Here is a 26,342-nt window from a genome sequence, read left to right on the forward strand (position 1 = left end):
AGAGAGGAGAAGAAAGAAAGAAAGAAAGAAAGAAAGAAAGAAAGAAAGAAAGAAAGAAATCCCAGTCCACAGTTGGAAGACTGAGAAAAGCCCACTGAAATCGGTAGTTAAAAGTTATGGGTGACACACAAGGAAACAATTTCAGAAAAGTACTGGGATAGCCAGAAGAAAAAAAAGTTGAAAAAAGCATAGAAACTTTGGGGTGTAATTTTTTAATATCCTGATTTTTTTTAATGGGAAAATTAAAGTACTTTTAAATTTTCTTATATTTGATTTTTTAGGGGGTTATGATGGCTGTACCAACGTAGCAATATATTCTAACAGAATTCCAGGGAAAACTGTTTCCCTTTGGAAACAAAAAGAAAAAGAAAAAAGGGAAATGGCAAAGAATATCTGTTGTATCTAGTCAATGCATTAATTAATTACTGGTCATAGAGGGAGCACCCAGAGGCAATGGGGGTAAAGCCCTTTAGAAAAAATGACATCTAGGGCACTCCTGCACTGTGTTTCTCCTATATCACGGATTAATATATAATTTATATTCAAAATTAAAGCAATTTGTCTAAAGAAGTGTGAAAAAAAAAATAAGTAACCACTGCCCTTCCACATTTTAGTTTACCTATACTTGGAGACGTTATCGAGAAGTTCCATGTAGATACCAGCTGTAATTTATGCCACATATGAGAAGGAATTGAGTAAGCTGTATTTATCCCAAATATAACATGTAGAATCTTTTCTCACATATCCTGAACTCTGCATTTACAAGAGAAAAGTAAGCCAGAAAATCACTCATAAAAATCAATAGCCTATTCTTGTCACTTACGCCTTCTCTCTACAGTGTGCCTTGAAGTGCCTTCTACCCTTCAAAGAAAGAAATATACTTAGTTCAGCCCTACGCTGTGTTACATCACAGTATTATTTTTAGTTCGTCTATGTGCTGTATCATGGTAACTTCATTAACCACAAATTTCAAAATCATTGGAATATTTATATTTCTCATTGTCAAAAAAGTTTACTCTTATTTTATTACAGTAGGCCATATGCTGTTAGAAACGTTTTGCATTTGAATTTTAATATTTTTAGTTATTTTCCCCTATGTAATATGTCACTCATAGGGCACTCCAAATCTCCAACGAAAAATGAAGCAGGAATGGGAGAGTTTAAGGAAATAATTTTCATACATAAATATATGTTTTGAAGATGTTTAAGTCATTAGTGAAAAATAAATGTATGTAAAGACATAACCTATTCTCTAAGTATGCTTGAACATTACCTTTACAGGCCTCTTTCAAGTGTGAAGAACCTTATTATACAATACACACTCTCTCTGTTGCATTTGGGCAACCTAGATGCTAGCTTTAAATATTTCTAGAAAAACCAGTACCTTCAGGAAAATCCACCTTAAATTCGAATTGTTTTTAACTGTCCACACTCAATACTTATGTCCACTTCTCTTTGTTGTCCTCTTCTTTCTCTTCCTCTTCCTCTTCCTCCTCCTTCTCTCTCCTTACTTCCAATATGAGACTGAGTTTCAGTTTGGCATTATTTTTGATCAGGGGTCAGCATCATTGAATGACTCTAAATCCCCAAAACAGGAGTAGTTGTACATACAAGGTTTGGGATAAGAGATTTAAACTTGTTAACCAGGAGGCTCGTTAATTCTGAGGAGAAAAACCAGTATTTACACTGAAATATCGTTAATGCTATTTTAAGGGAAAAGAGGCTGCCATCTTGTGTATGCTGTGTTGATTGCACACAAAAGTGGACCCATTCGGAGTTTAGTTCTGTGTTAGACTTAAATTACATTAAAGGCTAAATTATCACACAAAATGTCAAAGTGCTCATCAGTGACATGGCTCCAAATAAAATAAAATAAGATAAAGCATAGCATTGGGGCATGTATTCCTTTAGTACATGAGAAAACATTTTACATACCATCTAATTCTTCTTTTTGAGACAATTTTGATCCTAAGCTTCAGAAATAATTAATAATCCCTAGGACTAGATTAATCTAGAATTTTTAAAGCATAGAATTTATAATTATAAAATAAAAGAATTAATTTTTAGAAATAAATTCTGAAGTTAATGCTATCTGATAAAATGCATGTGGAAGAAAGGTTGCTCTTGACAATGACATTAATAAAAATAAAACCTGAATTCTATTTTAGAGCTAACTTATCCTGCTTTCTTCTTCCATACTTATTTCCCTGTTTTCATTTAATTAGCACCATAAAAAATGTTTTAATGAGGATCATGGCTTAGCTAATAACAGCAAAGCACAAATTGCTAGAAAATGCTTAAGAGCCAAGATGTGTGCAGTAGAGATGCCTTAATTTTGAATAGAGCCACATGCCTCACAACAATTTGATAAGTGTTAGTGCCATCTTGTGGTTGAATGCAATAATGCAACAAAGCAGCAGCACTATCAGGTAAATTTATTAATTTTTTGGTTTTTTGAACCAACAAACTAAATACATATATTTGGAAATAATTTTAATACATAAATAAAATATATTTATATATTTATTATAAATCATTTATTTATAAATGTAATAATAAAATTATATAATTATATAGTAATTATTGTATAATTACTATATAATTATATAATTATTATTATAACATATATATATAACATAATACATATAACCTGGTTATAACCAGGTTTCTGGTTATAACCACCAGAAAAGATTAACCACATATTAGGAGCTTGGGAGTTTTATTAAAATAAAATAATTTGAGTTCACTGGATAGTCTGTTACACTAAAATAAATTCTAAAACATGTGGGAAATTCCTTATGTATGAAATATAATAAGGTACTATTTCCCAAATACAAATTAGGGATTGTGAGTCTGAAAAATGCACTCAAGAAAAATAGGCCCCATGGTCAAAGAACCCTGGAAAAATGCCACAGGTCATATCCCCTTCTTGGAGAGTCATGGTGCACATTCACTTACTTAAAGGCCATGGAAAATGAATCTATTTAATTTTGTTCTAAACCAGCATTTTCTAAGTATGCTTGTCCACAAAAGTTCCTTTTTTAAAGAAGCATATAATGCCTATTAATAATCAATAAGTCATAACTTGCTAAAATAAAGTTAGAAAAACACCTTTAAACATAGAAAGTAGAAGTATTAGACACAAGAGCAAACTTGGAAACCACAGTGAAAGTGGATTAAAGATTGTATCCATTGGCTGTGTATACTGCTGACTCAAGGTTTTGTAAACAATGTTAAGTAACAGCTTTGGAATATGAGAATCTTATTCTGAGATGTTAAACAATTACAACTGCACCAATGAGGTCAAAATGACTGAAGTGTTTTATAATTTTTCCAGAAGAGAGTGGGAAATATTTATTAGATGGAAATTAGCACATTTTGACTAACCATTTTATTTTTAGAAATTTACCTAGAGGACGTAATAGGAAGTGTTGGGTATAAACTCAAGGGTACTCATTACAGCCTTAGTTGTACTTTTAAAATGTAAGTAACCTGTTTATCTACAGTCATAATTCTAGGTAAATGTGTTCACACATTTATCCAAGTAGATTATATCCTGTTATATATATAGTTATGTATATTTAAATAAATTGATATGAAAATCCAGGATATTCAGAAGTTTATTTATCTACCAGTTATTGAGCATCAAGTACGTTTGAGACAATAATATTGTATTTCATTCATGTAAAATGATAAACATATGTGTTTGTACAGATATGGTCAAGAAACCAATTTTATAGGAAGAATATTTTTTAAGAAGAGCGTTAGATACAAATCTTTTACTGAACCTAAATAAAAAAATTAAAATTAAAATTAAAAAAAAACAAAACAAAAAACAAAAAACAATGTCTCCAGTCCCCTACGTTTGTATCACAAGGCAAAAGTCTTGAACTATTAAGGACTCTAAGTCACAAAGGTCCTCTATGTTAAGAACTTGAAAACAATTAGAAATTCCTTAAATAAACATGATATTAAAAAAATACTAAATTTTAATAGTAACATCAGAAGATTCTAAGTGATGGTTAGAAAGAGACATGCAGCAAATTTTACGTTGGGGAGTCAAACCAAAGCAGAGAAAGTCAGATGACCGACTCATCATGAGCGTGCATCTGGATTTGTTTTTCATGTACAGCATGTTTATGTTTGCTAACATACTTGCTATCTCTAATCCAGGTCACCCTGTGGCTGAAGCCACATGTTTATGAAATATTTTACCATCATAACATGTTTTCAGAGTCTGTCAAAACTGTCTCTCTTCTACCAATCCCTGTGATCTTTGTGCCTGTCACCATTCAAAAATCTGTCCCTCATCCCTAACTTAACCTGTAGACCTGCTTTTATTGGCTGGATTGTTATTTCCTCAGGCCATTGGATACATACTGCCTCAAGCGGCATCACCGATATGACACCAAGCATGAAAAATGTGTTTGGAGGTGGCCTCGACTTTACTCACCTGTTCTATGCTGTCGTTTCTTCAATGTAACTTCAAGACAGCGCTAGAAGTGATCTCACAGGCTTGTTGGGTGGTGTATTATATCTGATATAGTAAGTCGTCAGCACATGTTCCCTGGAGTGATGTAGATCCCCTTTTGTAATTTAACTTCTACTATGGACCTGAGGACGACCCAGCAGGATTCCCGAAACTGGGAATTTTGTCAGTTCACCTGTATGGCAGGTGAGGAAAATGTTTCTGGGAAGGGGCAAGAAACAGATTGTGTCTCAAAAGGATTTACTTTTGTGTGTATAGGCTTCTGTGCTGAATTACTAGAAGTTTTGTCAGTCCTTTTACAGAATACCTAAACTAAATGGAGTGAGACCCAATTTAAAAACACAAGGCCCAGTTTCTTGAAGTCACTTTTCTCATAAAAGAGTTATTCTTACTTTTTGGACAAAAGAAAGAGAGCAGTGTTACATCCTGAAATGAGTGTTTGGTGATGATGTGCCGGAAAAAGTGATTTGACTGGTCTTCAGATGTGAGTTCTCGTGTGACTTGAAATGAGCCACTTCGCCTGTCCTGGTTTTCTCATCTGTAAAATGAAGACTCAATTGTAGGGTGGATAAACAAATACTGAGTGTGAGCATTCTATAGACCAGAGGAGGCTGCTTGTCATTAGTAGCATTATTTATAGTATCTAATGATTATTCAACATCTTTCCAAAATTATTCCCTGATGGTACTTTAGAGAAAAGCAGGAAAATAAGGATGTTTGGGACAGAAGTAGAGGGAACATTGCATCTGAAAATCTAAGTTTGCTTCTATCCTGTTACTTCCTGGCTTACTCATTACATGACTGGGGGCAAGTCACACTGAATCTCAGATTGTTTCTCATCTTCAATATAGGTGGATAACGTCGTCTTTTATCAACATCTCAGAGGATGCATTTAATAGTACTCTGTACACTGTAAATTGACTCAATAGTCATTAATCTATACCGCCATATCTATTTAACAAATATTTACTGAGTGCCTCCTCTGCTCCAGACACTGTGCCATGTGCTGGGGAAGAGTCTTGGCCTTTATGGGGGTCATAGCCAGTGGAAAAATGCACACAATAAGCAGTTAGACATACAAAGTAAACTATAAGTAACATTCATAATGATTAGTGCTGTTAAGCAAAGAGCAAATGCCAAGGAAAAATAATAACAAAAATTAATTCAGATTGGGAGGTTGAGAAAGGTATCTCTGAGCAAGTTATATTTAAACTAAGACCAGGAGGAAAATACAATGCCAGCCAGGCAAAAGGGGAAGAGAATGGGAGGGAGGGACTTTTCAAGCACAGAGTCTTGCTAGAATATGCAAAGACTGGAAGCAGAAAATAACTTCCAATGACAGGATAGCTGGAACGTGGTGAAGGGCCCAAAATGGAGTTGGAGACATGTCAAGTCCTGTCTACCATGTTACAGATTTTGGATTTTATTGTAGGTGTAACTGAAAGCTGTTGAGATGTATTAGGCAAAGAAGGGGGAAGATTAGATTTGTATTTTTAAAAGCTCTGCCTGTCATCTAGTGAACTAATGGAGGGGGACACAGAAGGTATGGAGAACCCAATTAGGAGGCTATTATTATAGTAGTACAGCAAAGAAATCATGGTAGCAGCTTAACTAGATTGGAGGCAGAGAAGATAGATAAAGTGAGTTTGGGGATTAATCGGACTTGGTGGTGTCCTGGATGCAATGCATGGAGAAGAAGGAGGTATTGAGAACAATTTCCAGGTGTCTTGCATAAGCAGTTGTCAAATGATGAAGTCATTACCTGACCCAACAAAGCCTGAGGGAGGAGCAGTTAGCAGGAGAGAGGATCAAGACTTAAGTGTTGGACATTGTTGATGATGGAATGTCTATTAGATATCCAAGTGGAGTCAACAAAAGTCAAGAGGAACAGAGGTCTACCACCCACACCATTAAGTCAGTGATTCATTCAGTTAGTCATGGGATGTTTATTGGGGACCAACAATGTGTCTGATTCTGTACTAAGTGCTGGCGATTTAAAACAAAACAAAACAGTGATCCAAATGGCTCTGATATTATGGAGCTCCTTATATTTTAGCAGGTAGCATAGTTACATAGATGAATTTGAAATCATGAGGGCATGACTGAGAAATTTCATATAGGTATGTAGATTTTAATATCCCTCCAAGTATGTGCTGCAAAGCTCCCAATCCCCAGGGTCCTCAGCCCATAGTTGGGAACCACTGTGTTAAAAGTAGCAATTTTAAACTTTTTGGTTACACTGACTCCCCTAAAGAATGCATTATAACAGGTTACCATATAATAGCCTGCATTTACATTTATAAATATTTTTAAAGTTTGTATCATTTTGATAAAATCTAACTGTCGAAATGGGAATTTCACAATAGGAAATTGGGATCATTATTTCATTATACCCAGGCCTAGGCATACAAAAAGCTGGACATTAAAGTTACTTCAGGAATGTGGAGAGTTTTGAGAAAACCCCCAAATGATTAAATAAGAAAAGCCAAATCCTACAAGTCAGTCCTTATTTTGAGCACAGATATTTATGTGTCATTGCAGTGAGGGGAGGTGTTGAGAGGGGATGCTGGTAGTAAGCTTAAGGATATCAGCGTACTTGTAATGTCTAACATCTATATCATGCTTCACAGTTTACTGAGCCCCACTTATATTTTTCTTTAAATCATATAGACCAAAGTTATCAAGTGTAGCTTCAGTTTAGACAAAACAGAAAGAATTAAACAAAATCTTATCATAACGGAGTCAGGCCTTGTATAAAGAACTATTTCCTGAGGATGAAGATTGTCACACTGGAATGATTTACTTGGGGATGTCTCTGATTCACCTTCCCTAGGAGGTATAGACTCACCTTCTCTAATAGCATAGACTCATTAGATCCATTGGCCTCATTCATCAGTCACAATGAGAAATGGTATGATATATATAGAAGCATGTCAAAGCCCTTCCCCCATCCCTGTGTAGTAGAAAAATCACAGGCATTAGAGTCAAACAAGCTTGGTTGGAATTTTAACTTCATCTCCTGTTAGCTGTGCATCCATGAGCAACTTACTTAACAGCTCTGATTTTCTTTTTTCTTTTTTTTTTTTTTAACATTTATTTATTATTGAGAAACAGAGACAGAGCATGAGCATGAGAGGGGCAGAGAGAGGGGGAGACACAGAATCTGAAGCAGGCTTCAAGCTCTGAGCTGTCCGCACAGAGCCTGACGCGGGGCTCAAACCCACGAACTGCGAGATCATGACCTGAGCTGAAGTCAGACGCTTAACCACCTGGAGCCACCCGGGCACCCCTAGCTCTGATTTTCTTTATTATCATAGGGAGCTTGGGAGGTGTGCAGGGTTAATATGAAGTTGGCAGATGATTTAATAAGCAGTTGTCCCCTTCCCCCAATGCCTTACTCTGAGACCTCCAACCTTTCCTAGCATTCTAAAATTGAAAATTCTGAGCAAGAGAGAATGTGGGACCAAAGATGAATTTAAAGTCTAGTTTGTGACTCACCTTTCCTTAAGCCCATCACACTAGTATAAAGTTTGAGCAGCATATTTAAGTCTAAAACTAGTCAGTTAGGTCAAGATGCTGGATCATCTTTTTGTAGTTGACCAGATGATACCAAGAGAAATGTCAGATTCATCTCTGTCATTTATAATATGAATTAAATTGACATATGCAGCATGCAATAGAGGTTTTTAAATATCAGGACAGGGTTACCATGTAAAGATCAGAAAAAAAATAATTACCATTATTATTATTATTACTTAGATTTAATAGTATTATATACTGTCCCTTTAAAATTTAAGGAGAATTTTAGGAAAAAAACCTTAACCTTTATTTTCCCATGTGATAAGCTTTATTTAACTTTTATTCCTTTAAATACTTCCTTATGTTTAAATGAGCTATTCTCTTGCTTCCAACGAAAGGCATGATTAACATGAATCAATCTGTATCTCTTTAACAGGGACAAGTGATCCATACGTGAAGTTTAAAATTGGAGGAAAAGAAGTTTTTAGAAGTAAAATAATACACAAGAACCTCAATCCCATATGGGAGGAGAAAGCTTGCATTCTTGTTGAGCATCTTAGGGAACCGTTGTATATAAAGGTGAGCCAGTTATTTGTTTTTCCCTAATGCAATGACATAAAACTCGCTGTTTGATGGTTTTCTATCATGTATCCTTGTCTGATGAGATTTTTCACGAGAGATAAATTCTGCTGTGCACAACTCTAACCTGTTGATGGTGTGACAGAAACGAAATAGAGGGGAGGGGAAGCGTGGGAGCATTTTTCTTCAGGACAGTTCTATTGCCAGTCACGTAGGAGGATTATGGACTCCATCTTCTCCTGTTTGGCGAAGTTAAATGATTTAGCACACTCTGGGAATATATATAAACAAGTCTCCATAAAATCTAGCAAGAAAGAAAGCTTACACAGAAGCTAGTCTTTTTGTCCAAGAATTATATCAGGGGATCTACCATTACTGGTTGCAAACAAAATATTTTCCTTGAAAGATGAGAAGGATAAAGATATCCAAAAATGGAAAGAAAAAAAAAAGAGTGTTTCCTCTCACTTGATGTAGTTTTGTTTTTTGTTTTTGTTTTTGTTTTTTTAAGAACTTAAGGAGATTCCTTGTTTTGTTTTTTAAATTTTTTTAAATGTTTATTTGTTTTGGAGAAAGAGAGAGAGAGACAGAGTGCAAGCAGGGGAGGGGCAGAGAGAGAGGGAGACACAGAATCTGAAGCAGATTCCAGGCTCTGAGCTATCAGCACAGAGCCCAATGCAGGGCTCAAACTCACAAACCATGAGATCATGACCTGAGCTGGAGTCAGACGCTTAACTGACTGAGCCACCCAGGCGCCCCAGGAAATTTATTTTATTTTCCTACCTAACTTCTCTTTAATCCATGTCTCCAGATACTTTTTCTGTATCTAATTCATATTTGTAGACACTCTTTGTGGTTCCTGTGTTCTGACTATCCACTCAGTGACCAAACCTTTTTCTATTTTTACCATAATAACCACATTTTGCAACTGGCACTTGAGCCAAAAATCTCATATAATCACTCTTTGAGCAACCTCTAGGCATCCTCATTCCCATCAACTCTTCATTTATATTGCCTCCATTTGTTTCTCTTCTACACAGAAAGGGGGAAAAAAAAAGTAATGAGGATTTTATTAAAATAAGAGCAGAACTGACTGGTCTGAAGGTAGTGAATTACCTCAGTTGAATGTTCACAGTCAGGTACAGATCCAACTCCTTATTCCACTCTTTCCCCTTCTCATTACTGCACTTGATTAGTCTTAAAATAACCATAGTAGAACAGTTTTTAAGATTGGTGAGAAGAGAATCTTCTAAGGACATAGTTGGTAAATTTCTAGAAGTCATTATAGGAGAATAGATCCATATTTGCATAAGAAACAGTCTCAGAGCACCTGGGTGGCTCAGTGGGTAAAGTGACCCACTCTTGATTTCAGCTCAGGTCATGATCTCACAGTTCATGGGTTCCAGCCCCACATTGGGCTCCGTGCTGATAGTGGGGAGACTGCTTGGGATTCTCTCTCTCTCCCTCTCGCTCTGCTCCTTCAGTGCTCTCTCTCTCTCTCAAAATAAATAAATAAACTTCTAAAATTTTTAATTAAAAAAATAAAAGAAATAGTCTCGAGTGGACATTGGCTAAAGAAAATCAATTAAATAGAATTCATGAACTGTCTTTTAACATATAATGAGTGACAGCATAAGTATTATTAATGTGGCAATATTCATGGCCAACCTTCCTCCCACCAAAGGGAAGATCTTCAGAGTTGGAGATGCTTTTCGTCCCTCCTCTCCACTTCTAGAGAGAAAGAAATATCTACGTGAGAAAAAAGGGAGTGCCTTTGTAATAAAGAACTGAGATAGAAGTTGTAAAAGGAATTAAAAATACATATAAATGGTATGTAAAGGAAATTTTATTTCTAGGGAGGTTTGGAAGAGATGAGTTGGGGTAGCTGTGGCCATGGGGATGATGGACAGGAGAGGAAAGCGGGGGTTACTAAGAATTGAACTGAACCATTTGGATCTTGTTTAAGGTCCCTTATGAGAAAAATCATGGAAGGAACAAGATTTATTCTTAATTACTTTTACTGTTCATCTGTTTCTTTAATGGGATATTACTCCACAACAGAACCATGTGAATCTCCAGGCTTTCAAAGGATTAAGAAATAAACTTCTCAAAATTACAGTTAATTTCTTTTGCTATTCTCTTGAGCTTGAGAATGAATATTCATCTCTGTAGAAATCTAAATGTCAAAATGGATATTTGGAAAGGAATATCACAATAGGCTCAAAAATAAACAAAAATCTGTAGTACACAGAAAAAAAAATGGTGGCAAAATTTTTTGTTTTGGTTTAGGAGAGAATATGTCCACACATATACTTGTGCCATTAGAGACAGTGATACTACATACAGGCCCCAAAGCCTTGGTTAACAACCACCGTATAAGCCAAAAGCTAGGAGAGAGACCCCAAAGATTGTTTTTGGTTTTTTTTTGTTTATTTACCACGTTGAGTTTTCACAGTACGGCATCATGTAGCTACGACTTAACTTGTACTATACAGAAAAAGATACATAATGAATTATAAAATATTTGTCACTTTTGTACATTTCTACCTAAGAAAAATGATTAAGTAGAAATTATACTGGTCTTTCGTGTACAAACATAAAATGACAATATTTTTATGTAATACTTATGCTTCTAAATATGCTTTCGTATTTTTCATTTGATTTTTGTTTTCTATGAAATGCATAGGGCATCTTTTGAAAAAAGTCTCTAATTTTTTGCTTTCTTTTTTTCACTTTTTATGTTATCTGCTTTTTGCCTAACCTTGCATACACAGAGACCTAAATCAAAAACACTGGTGGAAATTTTTTAAGAATTTCATGAACATTGCTTTATTTTCATTGTCTCTACATAGCCATGTGTGATTGACTGACTTGATTTTGATATGATGCCCATATCCTATGTACTGGGAGATTAATCTTCCCTGAAAGATTTCTTAGGGACTAACTGATTCTGTACTGACAGGCAATATGAAAATGCATCCATGTACTAGATGGTTAGAAAATACTGTCTACAACCCTCCTGTCTGTAGTTAAAGGAAAAAGAAGCTTATATGTGTCCTGTAATCTGATTTCTATCAATGTAAACGTTACCAAGGGAAACAAAATTCACTTCTGAGCCAAGATTATAAAATCACATTAAAGTTGCAGTGCTTATACCATTTCTAGCAAAAACAGATTTTTCCCTCCAAAAATCTTGGAACTGTCATTTAAAAAAAATTAGACACAAAATAAAAAATAACATACATTCCAATTGGTTAGAATTCCTATAGCTTTTAATTTTAATAAGACTATTCCTTCAGTTCCAAATGACTTTACAGTAAGGGCAGATAAAAACAAGTCTATAGGGATGGACTTGAAATATACTTATAAGGTCGTAGTAGAAGCTGGGGGTTTAAATGCAGTAGTTTTAACTGAGACAAGAGCCACTGGAGCCTGGTCGGTAGCCACAGGGATGCCTGCTCAGGCACACATCTTAGATAAGAGGGTAAATTCAGCATCCATTTCAGCTGAATTGAATTAAATTTTCAATTTTCATTTCACTGACACTATTATTCAAGTTACACAGTGAACACCCAGAGTTATAGTGGAAAAGAGAGAAGTAATATAAAGGGGAAATGGTTGTATAAATTGCTGCTTGTTTGGCCTAATCACAGGCTAAAAATCTGGGTATTAGATTGGAGTGCTTTTCTAACTAATAGAAAGGTTTTGATAATTATTAGGAAGGCGATTCTGTTTGGGATCAGATTACTGTGTCTAAGACTGTCATTTTACCAAAGTTGACATTTCCTTAAATAACTCATATATATCCAGGCTTAAGATTTAAAATTGATGGAATGCCTGGGAGGCTCAGTTGGTTAAGTGTCTGACTTCAGCTCAGGTATGATCTCACAGTTCGTGAGTTCAAGCCCCATGACTGGCTCTGTGTTGACAGCTCAGAGCCTGGAGCCTGCTTTGGATTCTCTCTCTCTCTCTCTCTCTCTCTCTCTCTCTCTCTCTCTCTGTCTGTCTCTCTCAAAAATAAACATTAAAAATTTTTTTAAAAGATTTAAAATTGAAACATTCTTCAGCATGGTTCAAGTTAAGCACCATATTGCTATCTTATGCCAAATTATTTCTGAGTAGGTTTTAAGGGCCCTAAATGAATGTCATATACCAATGATAGTCAACCCTGGCTGTACATCAGAATTACCATGAAGCTGCTTTTTTTTTGTTTTTGTTTTGTGTGTGTGTGTGTGTGTGTGTGTGTGTATGTGTGTGTAAGAATCCAGATGTTCAAGTGTCTTCCCTACAGACTTTGATTTAGGGCCGTATGGTAGAGTCCAATCTTCTGTACTTTTGAAACACAATAGGTTATTCTGATGCACTGCTTGGGTAGGGAGGGAGCTATTTTTCTAGACTTATAAATGGAAACACCTGAGTAATTGGAAGAAAACGTTTCCAACCCTAAACCGCGCAGCATCCAAACCAAATTATTCCAAAGTTAGATGCTTGTGTCATCTTAGATGTTTTGTGTGGTTCAAAAGTACTTCCTAAATGCATGAATCAAAAATCTCAACTATTTTAGCAACAACAACAAAAATCAATAGCAAAACAAAACAAGGAAACAAAAAAATGTGACTGTACTTGCTTTTGGTTTTTGGGCAAAGAACATAGGAGGTTACTGAGTCTTGGGAAGATAGAATCTCTGGTCACATTTTCACTATAATAACTGCCATTTCTTGAGCACCATGCGAGGCACAAGGCCTACTTTATCTCATGTAATCCTCAAAATACCTGACAAATGACTTTCCTCATCCCCATTACATAGGTGAGTGAGACTTAGAGAGATTTAGGGTTTCCTATGTCCACCCAGTAATTATGCAACATAACTTGTATTTTCTACTAAAGATGACTAATTGCAATGGCCCCAGTTAGGTTTTCTTTTTTCTTTGCGTTACAATGTCAGTCCTACGATTTTGAGTTTAATTATTCTTGTATAGTGAAACGGTTATTTTGAAGCTGCCTGAGTATGAAAATGAGTCATGGACATATTTTCTTCATAGAATCTTAGATCCTGGGTCACATTACGTGATCTGGGTCCTGTTCCATATCCTATTCCCATTATGCATCTTTATTCAAAGGCCACTCTCTCTGATTGTTCTCTGAAACATCTTATAAATAGCAGTTCCCATCACTCCCATACCCTGAGATATTTTTCCCCATGGCACTTATCACTACCTGTCATGCATTCGTTTATTATCTGCAGCTCCCCTAAATGTAAGCCCCAAGAAATCAGAAACTTTGTTCTGTTCACTGCTGTATTTCCAGTGCCTAGAACAATACTTGGCACATTGTAGATGCTAAACAAATATTTCTCACGTAACTGAATGAATAAATATATGAATCATTTGAACTGGCAATTGAAAACTCCACTGAAGTCATAATTACCTTTGGGCATTCCAGTCATTTGAGCTAACAAATTCCCATTTGTGGGAGCTGAGCTTTCTGTTACTGATTTCCAAGAACATTTTAGCTGGTGTACTCCCTGATGCAATTTTTCAGGGGAGGCAATTAAATCAAGATGCTAAATAAATTCATTTATTAGAATAAAACATTTTTTGTTCTAAACTCACGTGAGAATGAAGAGAGATGTTATGGAAACCAAGCAACTTTTATCTAATGTTATCTAAGGTTTCCACCTCTCCCAGGAGATGTGTGAAGGCAAGTATCCCATCTAACCTGTTCACATGTGAATTCACAGTGCTTCCCTCACAGTGGGTACCCAACTCGTATTTGCTAAATTTAAATGTGTTCTATTCTGAACAGAGTATCTTGCACAACTGAATCTGAATCCGACCTCTTCAAAGCCCCGAGTTTTGGGGGGAAGTGACATAAACTTTATAAGCTTTGGATTCCTTATCTGAAAAATGGAAACAACAATACCCTGTTCACTGAGTTCTATACAACATAAATTTCAGAATCTCCATAATATGTTTAACAGATAACAGTGCCTAATGGATAGTAGATATTGAATAAACATTAATCAGTGTTCACTGTGCTTGTTGTTATTGCAGTGGGAGTACCTTTTCTTTTCTTTTTTTTTTTAAGTTTATTTATTTATTGGAGGGGGCAGGGATAGAGAGAGAGGGAGAGAGAAAATCCCAAGCAGACTCCATGTTCAGCACAGAGCCCGACATGGGGCTCAGTCTCACGACCCTCAGATCACTACCATGAGATCACAACCTGAGCTGATATCAAGAGTTGGACACTTAACTGACTGAACCATCCAGGTGCCCCAACAGTGGGAGTATCTTTTCCTGTTTTATCTCTTCTCTATGTTCTGTATTTCTGAAACTTTCCCTAAAGCAATGCTCCTTCTGACAGGTAGTTTATAGAGCCTGGAACCAAGTCGCAAAGCTAATAATTTCATTAATGAATGGATTCTAGTTTTTACATTCTTTCCCATGGTTATGCATTTACCAATGAATAGGAGGAAACTAAAGTAAGCACCTAGCATTAGGACTGGAGGAAAAACTTTCACCGCGAGAGTTAAGAAAGTTCAAATGTTGAATCACCCATTTGGACTGTCTCCTCTAGCCAGTTCACTGGATTCACAGCTCTCCACTTCACATGTATGTGTGTACCCCAGATGTTGTTTGACTATCACTATAGTCCCTAAGAGTTTTAGCTTTAGGGTGATACAATTAGAAGAGATTGCATAAGAGAAATTTGTTTAATTTTGAGTATAAATTTTATGTTGTAAAATACAGTATTTGTAGCCACTTGCAAACAGTGAGGTGTCCGTTGCCTGAGACGTGGCAGTGTATTCATGTGATATGCCATTGGGTACATGACTAGATCTCAGAGGTGTAATTGATCAAGGAGAATGTCTATTACAGGAGCACTGTGCTTTCTATAACAAATGTACTCCTGAAAGGTTGTATGTAAATCAAATGACTGTGAATTGAATAATTTAGAAGGCATTAGGGGAACTTATCACTTAAGTAAATCCCCTTATGACTTCAAACTTAAGAGTCCTTTTATAATGCAAAGTATTTATCTTTTTATTTAAATATCAATTTTTTTACATATTAAGTTTTTTTTAAATCAAAGGCTGTTAATACTGGAGAAAAACCAAGGATGCAGGCTGCTGTACATATTGTTCCTCTGCTTCCCGTTTTCTAACTACTGAGCCCAGTTGTGCTAAATTCTCTCAGCCTAATGGATTCTCACATCCTGGAGAGTTCCATGGCCTGGTTGATCCTTTCAAGAGCTGGCTTACTTGTCCATGCTCATTTACTGCAATGTGCAATACAAAGATTTTCTGTTTGAAAAGATCCAGAAGCACAGCTCCGAACTTCATCTACTAGCATCTTTCTTCCATCTTAAAAGCTTTCCCTGATCTCTATTGTTATTTTTTTTCAAACGCTGTTCTTTTCTTTACAATACTTATCAAAAGTTGGAATTACATATCACCTGTGCACTTCCTTGTTTAACATCTGTCTCCTTTACTAAACTGTAAGCATTGATGATGTCAGCTTTGCTCACCCCTGTTTATGCCTAGCATATTGTCTGGTACCTAATAAATACTTAATCAATATTGACTGAGGAAAGAATGAGTAACAAAACTAATGAATGGATGGAAGTTAGCCAACTCCCATTTTCTTGGAGTCTTTCGAAAATGGCCCTAATTGATCTAGCTCTGAGCTGTCTCTTCAGCCTTCTTCTTTCCACTCTCCATATTTCTCACTCTGCTTCAACCACACTGACTTCTTGATGACCATTGCGTGTGTTGGTCATTTGCTGTTTCTTCTGCCTGGGAATGATCTTCCCAAACCGGCCTAATCCTTCTCATCATTCTGGTCTCTACATGACACACTTCCTGCACGAGGCCTTCCTGGACTCCCTATCTAAAATAGCAGCTTCCAACACACCCCCTTAGACTTTTGTGTCCACAGTGCTCATCACTGAAGTGTATTTATCTATTTGGGTTTGTATACACTGTCTCAGCTCTTAAATGCAGGGTCCAAGAGATCAGGGACAATACTTTTTTATTTATCATAGTATGAATAAGAACCATAAAAGGCACAAAGAAGATACTGGATAAATAAATAGAAACACATTCTCTTTTCCTTTCTGATTGTTGTTGGTAGTTACATTAATATTGTTTCCTAGTCTTCCTTGTGATGATAAAAACTAAATTTGACTTAACCTTAATATGCCTTTACAAAATTTTTTAATAACAACACTTCAATTTTAACTTATTTGTATATTTCAAAAGACATTGTCCTATAATATCACAGAATTTATCTACAGTGACCTGAAAAACACGAAGGAATTAGAATCATATACTCATCACCAAGAGCCCACTATGGAAGACATATTTGTTGAATTTCATACTCACTTATTTTTCCTTCCAGTAATGCTAATATCCCCTCTATAATATGGGGAAAATATTCTAAGCCTGGGTTCCTCAGATTTTTGATGATTTACTATATTTTACTTGATTTTGTTATTCATCTTCCTTAAAGTTCTATTTGATATAAATAACAATTTTAAGTAAAAATGCAACTTCCTTTGAATATTTTGTGAGACCCTAACATTTCAAACAAAGAAATTTTTTTTGAAGTTTATTTATCTATTTTGAGAGAGACTGAGCACTAGCTGGGTAGGGGCAGAGAGAGAGAGAGAGTGAGAGCGAGAGAAAGGGAATCCAAAGCAAGTTCTATAGAGTCAGTGCAAAGCCTAATGTGGAGCTCAAACTCACAAAACCGTAAGATTGCGGCCTGAACTGAAATCGAGTCAGACGCTTAATCAACTGAACCACCGAGGTGCCCCTCAAACAAAGAAATTTGTAAAAATATTAGGAAGTTTCACTGTTTTTGATGACATAGACAACCAATATTTTACAGTCAAGGTATTTTCATTTAAAGCTATATTGTAATTATTTCTAGTAATGCTTTGTCTCTTTGGCTTCTCAGGTATTTGACTATGATTTTGGACTACAGGATGACTTTATGGGCTCAGCCTTTCTGGATCTCACACAACTGGAGTTAAACAGGTAACTTTTGAGCCACTGTTATATCACTGCCTCTTGTTGTGAAGCTGGGCCTGTATAAATAGAGTGACAGCCGATCTGGGTTCTAGACACTCTTCTCTCATTTATTGTTGTGAGCCGTCATGCTAGCCAGCCTTTTTCAAATACATCTTTTTTATCTACCCAGTGGAAATAATAGCATCTTGCTTGATTATCTTATTCATCAACAGTTATTTGGAAGAAAAAGTCTAGGACACCGGATCTGTCCCCCAGCACTGTACTAAGCACCAGCAATCTAGAGATAAAAGACAAATTCCTTACTTCCATGTTGCTGATATGGTTGTAGTGGGACATAAAGTAGATTATGCACGTAAATAGAAATGACTAGTTTAAGAATCAGGCTACCATACAGGAAATAAAACATGTGCTTTGCCTCAAAAACAGCTACTCTCTTATCACCTGAGCCCAAGGACAGTCTAATTTTGCCATCACTGGTGATCCTAGGTTACCAAGCAGTGCCTCAAACATGAAGAAAGATTAGTTGTATTTCCTCAGTCACATTAGTTTATCATTGCTTGACTAGTTGTAAAGCTATAGAATTATTACTAGTATTAGTCATACCTGGCACCTAATTATGGGCTTATATTTTTTTTAAATGCACTTCAACTGGAAGCTAAAAATTGATTAATACTACAGAAGGAAAAAAATACGTTTTAAAAGGGTCAAGCAGTACTGGGATAGGTTGCAAAGGAAGCTGTGAGATCTTCTTTGATGGTTTTAAGGTGTTTCATGTGATTATGTACATGATGTGGCAGGAGCAGTGGAAAACAGGGGAGCAGAGAAATGGGCCAGATCGCTACTTTATATTTTAAATGCAAATTAAACAGAAATAGTAGAACCCCCTTATGTATCATAGTCAGCTAAGCTTGAGCACACTGGCAGCTTATTGGTCTTCCAAAAGCCATTTTTGCCATGGACTGGACCAAAGAGCAGACTTTTCTGGACTTCCTGCATGTCCTCTATTCCAGTCAAGAGCTTAGCGCAGGCTGACCTAATGATAGAATGTGGGTGATTGCCGGCCTCCCACTCACCACAGTGGAAGGAAGTTTCCTACATAGTGTTGTTGTTGTTGTTGTTGTTTTTAAGTTTATTTATTTATTTTGAGAGAGAGAGCCCACATGCAAGAGTGAGTGGGGGAGGGGCAGAGAGCGGTAGGGAGAGAGAATCCTAAGCAGGCTCCATGCTGTCAACACAGAGCCTGTGACAGGGACTCTATCTTACAAACTGACATCATGACCTTAGCGGAAATCAAGAGGCAGATACTTAACGAAGCTCCCCAGGCGCCCCATCCAAGATAGTGTTTTATGTCATCCGTTACCATGAAGACTGAGCTCCAGCTCAATGGGCTGTGGTGTTCTATAAAGGCCACAACTATTTTCTGTATAGATTTCTGCTAAAGGATATGCAAACCGCTGTATTTAATCACAGAGCATAAATCTCTCTTTTTCCCTATTAAAGATAAATCATTGATGAAAAATAACCTTAAATGGAAAAATATGGGATGATTAAGAAAATAAAAAGACATTTATCCAAGCATTTGGTTTTTATTTTGCCACTCTACTTATTTTATGTATTTAATCATTTCTTCCTCCCAAAACTATGTAAACACCAAATTACTACTTTTTAAAACCACATGATGGTGTATGCCATTACATTCTGTGTATAAATCAATAGTCCCTAGGTGTAGATAAATGGATAATAATACTAGCCATATAAATACTTATGCTATCTGTAATGCATTAAAGTTTTACTTTGAGAGAAAATCATCATCATCGTCATCATCAAGCAATTGAAAATGTTCTTAAATCTTTATCATGTAATCATTATAAAAATATAATAAGTTTTCTTTTAATTTTATATGTACTCATTATAGGAAAATGAACCAAATCAAATTGTAACTCCATATAAAAACATGTATCTATGTATAGTATTTACATACATTCTATAATGCTTAACATGAATTTGTTAAAATGAAAGGAACAAGTTGTTGCTGTCAAACCACGGTGATTAGTTGTAACTAAATTGATATTGGAGCCATTTGTATCACGACTGTTATAACATGTATATTATCAATCTAATTTTTCATGTTTCAGTTAAAACCTCTGACACTGGGGAGCACCTGGGTGGCTCAGCCAGTTAAGTATTTGACTCGTGATCTCAGGGTTGTGAGTTTAAGCCCCGTGTTGAACTCCATGCTGGGCATGAAGCCTACTTAAAAACAAACAAACAAAAAAAACCTCTGGCATTGGAAAACAGTTCATCTTTTTCATAACATTATTCCTTGACTTTAAGCATCATGTAAAAATTTCCTAGTATTATAATACCTTAGCCTTAAAATGTATCTTTGGTTCGGGCGCCTGGGTGGTTCAGTTGGTTAGGCGACTGACTTCAGCTCAGGTCATGACCTCACAGTGAGTTTGAGACCCAAGTCGGGCTATATGCTGACAGCTCAGAGCCTGGAGCCTGCTTCAGATTCTGTGTCTCCCCTCTCTCTACCCCTCCCCTGCTCACTGTCTGTCTCTCTGTCTCTCAATAATAAATAAATGTTAAAAAAAACCCTTTTTTTAAAAGTATCTTTGCTTCTCAATCCTGGTTGTATGGGAAAATCACTTAGAGAGCTTCATAAACAATATAAATTTCCAGACCCAACCTTGATCTATAGAACCAGGGTCATCATGGGTAGAATTCAGGAATATATACTTTTTTAAAGCTTCCCAGTGGATTCTTATATGCAGCCAGGATTGAAAATTTTTATTTGGACCAGCTTTCCCCACCAAGCCCTCTCCCCAGTACTAGATTCCAACTGTAGCATTTACTAATTATTAAGCTCCCTAAAGATAATGATATTATCACTGATCTTAACCTCTGGTTTTACCCAAGATTTAGCACAGTGTGTGGTATTTCATATGTGTTTAATATATGTTTTGTGAATGAAATGAATAAGTGACTGAGCAAGTAAGGGAACGTTCCTAATTTGCCAACATTTAAAGATTCAGGTTTTGTGTCAAATATTCCACAGTCCCTTAGGTTTATTGGGGGTGGAGGGGCATGAACTCCTATTTGTTCAACAAAGGAACCAAATCAAAATATATATCAAACATATATGTATATATATAGTATATGCATATACACTGTAATGCTTAACATGCATTTGTTAAAATTGAAATATATGTTTAATCGAGATATGGAAATAAGATATTAGCTACACATTGTCAGTTCAATGTGTGGTTGGCATTATTTTCTAAAATTATTTTGGGTAATACCGAGTAATTCATAATCTCTTCTTCAGACATACTTACTTCTAAAGCCTTCTAAGTATTCACCAACTTGACCAAGTAGTGGTTTCCTTGTGTTTCTGAATCTAAAAATTGTTTAGGCATAGGTTTAAACAGACAAAGAAATATAGTAGCATTATTTTAAACAATGGACTCTGTTAAAAATAATTACACAATAAGGAAATATGTCTATGATGCATATAAGGCAAGTTATGTATTATCTTTTCCTCTTTTACCACTCATCTCTTTATTCTAAATCATGTAGTGGTCTGTAAATGACCCTCATTTACTTGTTGGACTCAAATTTATAGAAAATATCTGGCTTTCTATGTGTTTAGAGATTATAAAGAAGGCACTTGTACATTTCTCTATACTTTTATAGTTTCTTAGCTTTCTAGAACCACAGAAAGGACTGAGACTTACACAGTGAATCCAAGTACACCCAGTTGGTCCACAATTTATTGGATAAGAGTGCATTAATGATGTTTTAATAACAATAGAAATTGGACCAGGAAAGTAAAAGAAAACAAAATTTATTTTCTTCTTAAAAATAATAAATTGTCAATATAAAATATATTTTTGGCTTATATATTTAATGATGGTTTACAATCTTAATATTGTATATCATAGGCCCACAGATGTGACCCTAACACTGAAAGATCCTCATTATCCTGACCACTACCTTGGAATCATTTTGCTGTCCGTCATCCTTACCCCTAAAGAAGGAGAACACAGGGATGTGGTAAGTTCCCCCACAGCCTAGGAGGAGTGCTTTCTTGTTATCACTTGGTGGAATGTCATGAGCCTTCTTTGAATCCAGAGGTGATAATAAAAAGAAGCAGCATATGAAAATCTGGCCTGTTCTTTGTTTCTGTAAGTATCCTGGGTATCGCTAGTCCCTCTGTATTATATCTTTTGAATTCAAATTTCCTGTTCTGTGCTCCAGATCAGAACCTCTTGTGGTAAATAAGGGACACGTTTGCATCTGTTATTATAATTTCATTTCCCAATTTCAGACATGTTATATTGTAGACAAATGGTAGTATTCATTCAGGGAATACATTTGCTACTGAACTGAGTATTTGGAATTCCGTACCGAGGTATCCAGACCCTGATGTTTTGACTGTATTGTCATGCGTACCATCACAAAGAAAATGAGGTGAAATTATAATAGAGTTTTTGCTTTCTGGTATTTGTTTGCTGAATGATAAGTGAATACTCTTCATCTTCTTGATGGGTTTCCATATAGCTGTTACCCATTTTCCAGCACTGGCTGTCTGTACTTCCTTGCACACCATGCTGCAGTGAGAAACTTACAAGGGAGAGAGAGGAGCCAATTACTCCAGCATGTTGAAGTGACATTAAAAAATACCAGGTGTGACCTGCATCAGTATGCTGGCCAATGCACTTTCTGCCACATTTTACCGGAGAGTCCTCATTAGATTCAGTGTGCTTTCATGTACCGGGAGCTGCTCTCACAAGTTTTGATTATAACACATTTTAGGAGTAGATATAACTATTTGGGCAAGTACACATACCCTCCTTTAACAATGTATGTATTGCTGTCTTCAAATAATGCATGATTAAAGTTGGTTTATGTTGTCTGCTGGAAAGGTATTCTTGACATTTTTTCAGGAGACTATAGATTAAAATAGTGAATCCCAACTTCAAATTTGGAAGTGTTTTAAACTCATTGGAAAACTCACCCTTTTCAACAAGTATTTTGCTCTACCCTTTTAAAAAATTAAACAGTGAGCACACATTTTCATACGCTGTGTTTGCTAAGTATGATTTAAGTATCCATACTTAATTCAGTGAGAAGTACATTTCTCTTTCCAACAAGGACTACCAGATACCTACTGTGAGAAGTTAACACAGTAAAAAAAAAAGTGTGTAAGTGTGCATATGCACAGGCCCATGTGTACAAAAGGAAGGGTAGGTGAGGACTTTTTTTTTTTTAACAGAGAATATTTAGAAATAGAAACCCATCATTGTAGAAATTGCCAATTCAGAATACCTTATTTCACCTAGTGGAAGCCAAGGAGTATATCCTAGCTGGCTAATCCATACACAGGAATAAATTGTAAGTGTTTATTTATTGCCTTATTCAAATAATGCTAGTACTGACCAAACCTACTATAAGCCAGGTCCTATGCTAAACCCATAGGATACTATAGAACTTATATCCAGTGGAGAACTCAGGGATCAAATCATTAGTGAAGGAAATTTAAAATGACAACTGTATTGAGTGCCACGAAAGAGAGGTGCATGTTGCTGTTAAGAGGGAATGTAGTAGAATTTGTTCTAGTTAAGGTAGCAGGAATTCTCTAAGGAAGCCAAATGAGACCTGAGGTCTGAAGTGTGAATAGGAGATAATAAAGCAAAAACCAGGAAGAGAGAAGATATTTCAAGCAGAAGGAAACAGCACATGCAAAGGCCCTATGCTGCACTCCAGTAATTGAAAAAGTACTGGAGCTCAGAAAAGATGTACGCAGAGGAGAGTGTGGGAGATCATGGTGCATGACAACAGCGGACAGGAGATGCCCAGACCATGTAAGGACTGTTGGCCATGTTAAGGTTTGTGGTGATTCTCCAAGAGTCTATGAATAGGAAGTGGCATAATCATATTTGCTTTTTGAAAATAGCTGTGTGGCTGCATTGTGGAAAACATATGGAAGAATGAGAACGGATACTTGGAGACCAAATAGGACTAATTATTTCATAAATCCTGGGGGAAGATGATGGAGGTTTGGATTAGCATTATCAGAGATAGAGATGGAAAGAAATCAGCAAGTTTACTGGTGAGAGGTAAAATCAACAAAATTTAGTGATAGAATATTCTTGTTTGGGGTTCTTTGTTATTTTAATGAGGAACAGCGCTTCATAAATGAAAATACCTAAGTGCCTGAGGTCATATATATCCCAAATTATTCGACTGGCAATATTATTGGAAGTTAGAATGATATAGTGGCTGGTTTAGTTATTTGGGTGATTTGATGATAGAGTGTCTGCTGAATTTTTGCATAAAAGGAATATTTATTAAGTGCTCTAACATCAAACTGACGGTTTGAGAGATCAAGCTAGTACTAAGAGACCTTATGGTGAAGCTGCTGAATTGCTCTAAACTGCACAGAAATGAGTGTCAGCACAGGCAAAATGGTCCCAACATTATTTTTTCTTTAACATTTCTTGTAAAAATCTTCCAGTCTCCATAGCTGCTCAAATTTATTATTTCAGTTCAATGTCCATTTAGACAAATATCATTTAAAGGTATTACAGTGCCTAATTATTGATCATCAATGATTTATCGCACATGAATGGGAAGAGAACAGGTGGGTTACATGAAGCAGTTGCTCGTCAAAAATCTGGTATGATTCATCTTTTCTTCCTTTTCCATTTTCCTCATTGTACCTTTCCAGCCCCATTCACCCTTAACACAAAGAGCCTTTCCTGAAATCTTTGTGCCATTTTCTTGATTCAAATCCCTGCCTTTTGCTACTCCAGCTTTTTGAAAGAAATCCTTTACTGCCAAGTATTGTTCATGCACTGCCTTACTTCATGCCCTTGCCTTCAGAGTTCCAAATAGCACTGAATTCATTCTGCTGTGGCCAGTGAAAAATGATGTCTTCTCCCCTCCCATACTAACATTGACTTTCACCTGAGAATCAAGTAGCTTAGCTAGGGCGCAGTGCCTCAGGAAAGCACAACCTGTTGCAGCCTGTATCAGAGCCAGCTTCTGGCTGGTGACCACACTGACCTCAGTCATACCTGAGGAATGGAGACAAGGGTGTCATTATCCAGGTGTCAGGTTGACTGCACTTGCTCTTCCTTGTGGGTGTGATTAACAGCTGGGAGCATGGGGGTGGTTGCAGAGAAGCCAGGTGACCTTAGGGGGAGGGAAGGAAGTATGAAACATCTCCTACAGGTAATTCTGGTGGCATCCCCAGTATCCTGGCTAGTCTGATGTCCTAGATTTGAATCAGGGTTTCTAAGCATGTGCTTACAGGATGAAAATTTCTAACAAAGACATAAATTTGCTTCTGTTTACTTGCTTGTTTTGGTCTATATAACAATTGTATAGCTATTTTATTAAGATCTCTAAAACTGTTAAGCAACACTAATATGAGATTTTGAAACTCTGAACAAGGACCATTTGTTGGCTGGGCAGGGATCAAAAAACATTTATTGACTCTATAAGCATTGTGCCAGGTTCTATAATGTCTTCTTTATTCTTCTTCTAAGTGTTCAGTGACATGTGTTTATTTCTCTAATTAAATGGAAACTCCTGATGAGGGACTTTAAAGCTCTCCAATGAGCACCATATGTTCTGCCACTGGTAACCTCTGTCCCAGCCATACAAACTCTGGCAGATCTCACCTTCTCTCGAGTCCAGGCTTTCTTCACTGTCATTTGCCCTACCTAAATTACTTCCCATCAACTCCATTCTCTATCCTATCACTTCTGGTTAAAAAAAAAAAAAGTATATATAAATTATTGCTTCTGATGATCTTTTTTTTTGACGACTGCATTCAAAACCTAGTCCAGCTTTCTGTACCTAGTGGCTGTTCAATGAGTTGCAGATGAAATTCTATGAGGATTTGAAGGGATACTTCAAAGGTCCAGGGAAAGGTATTTTAAGATTTTTTTTCTTACTTCAGTATTTAAATCCCTGAGATTGTCACAAACAGTATTAAATAATTAATTTCCTTTTGCATTCTTAAAATTAGTACATTAATGATAATCTGCTTAAAATCAGTCTGTGTTGCTCTATGAAGATATTAATAACAATGCATTAGAAGCATGTCACTGTATTTTTCTTTTTGTCACATGTCTAGTATTACTCCAATATATTTTCCTGGAATATAATTGAAGTTTTTTAGTTAAAAACAATCATGGATCCAATGTATCTTCAACTTGAATTTTTGTATGCTTGAAATATATATTATATTGCTTCAGTGAAAATGCTATTGTGAAATTTACAAATTATCCAGGAACAAATCTTATTTAGAAAAATTCAAACTCAAAATATAGCATACCAGAAATCAGTTACTAAATGCCTCACAGTTCCATATAATATCTAGCATAATATATAGGGAAGGAATAGAGGATGATTTTTGCATTGATCCTCACACAGCAAAATTTTAAGAGTTCTGTTCTCTTTGATTATTAGCACAGAAATCATCTATTTTAAGCTTTTGGGATTTAAGATTTTAGTCTAAGAATTCCATATTTATTCTTATGCCTATATTTATAAAACTTTGCTAAATATTTTATATGTGTTAAAATAGAGAATGGAAGACAGGAGTTTTCAAGAGCCATTAACAAATAAGGTCTAACAATCAAATAGGAAGTAGAACATTAATGTTAAGAAAATGCTATCAAAAGTAGGAATAAATTAAGTGTAAAC

At 36.0% G+C, this 26,342-nt stretch overlaps 1 protein-coding gene across 27 annotated transcripts in view; it reads left to right on the plus strand.

Annotated features, from left to right (window-relative positions):
* Nucleotides 1-26,342, plus strand: part of MCTP1 (multiple C2 and transmembrane domain containing 1) — a 534,016-nt gene that overhangs the window by 283,518 nt on the left and 224,156 nt on the right. For all 27 annotated transcript variants that reach the window (XR_013556012.2, XM_078448001.2, XM_078447963.2 and 24 more), the window contains 3 exons: nucleotides 8,445-8,587; nucleotides 17,545-17,624; nucleotides 21,566-21,677. Coding sequence is in view for 26 of the 27 variants with exons in the window: in XM_078448001.2 (XP_078304127.1) it covers nucleotides 8,445-8,587; nucleotides 17,545-17,624; nucleotides 21,566-21,677 (335 nt within the window). In the remaining variant the exon portion in view is untranslated. The remainder of the gene's footprint in view (nucleotides 1-8,444; nucleotides 8,588-17,544; nucleotides 17,625-21,565; nucleotides 21,678-26,342) is intronic.

The sequence above is a fragment of the Panthera onca genome, chromosome A1 (genome assembly GCF_046562875.1).
Source record: "Panthera onca isolate mPanOnc1 chromosome A1, mPanOnc1 haplotype 2, whole genome shotgun sequence".
Lineage (NCBI taxonomy): Eukaryota > Metazoa > Chordata > Mammalia > Carnivora > Felidae > Panthera > Panthera onca.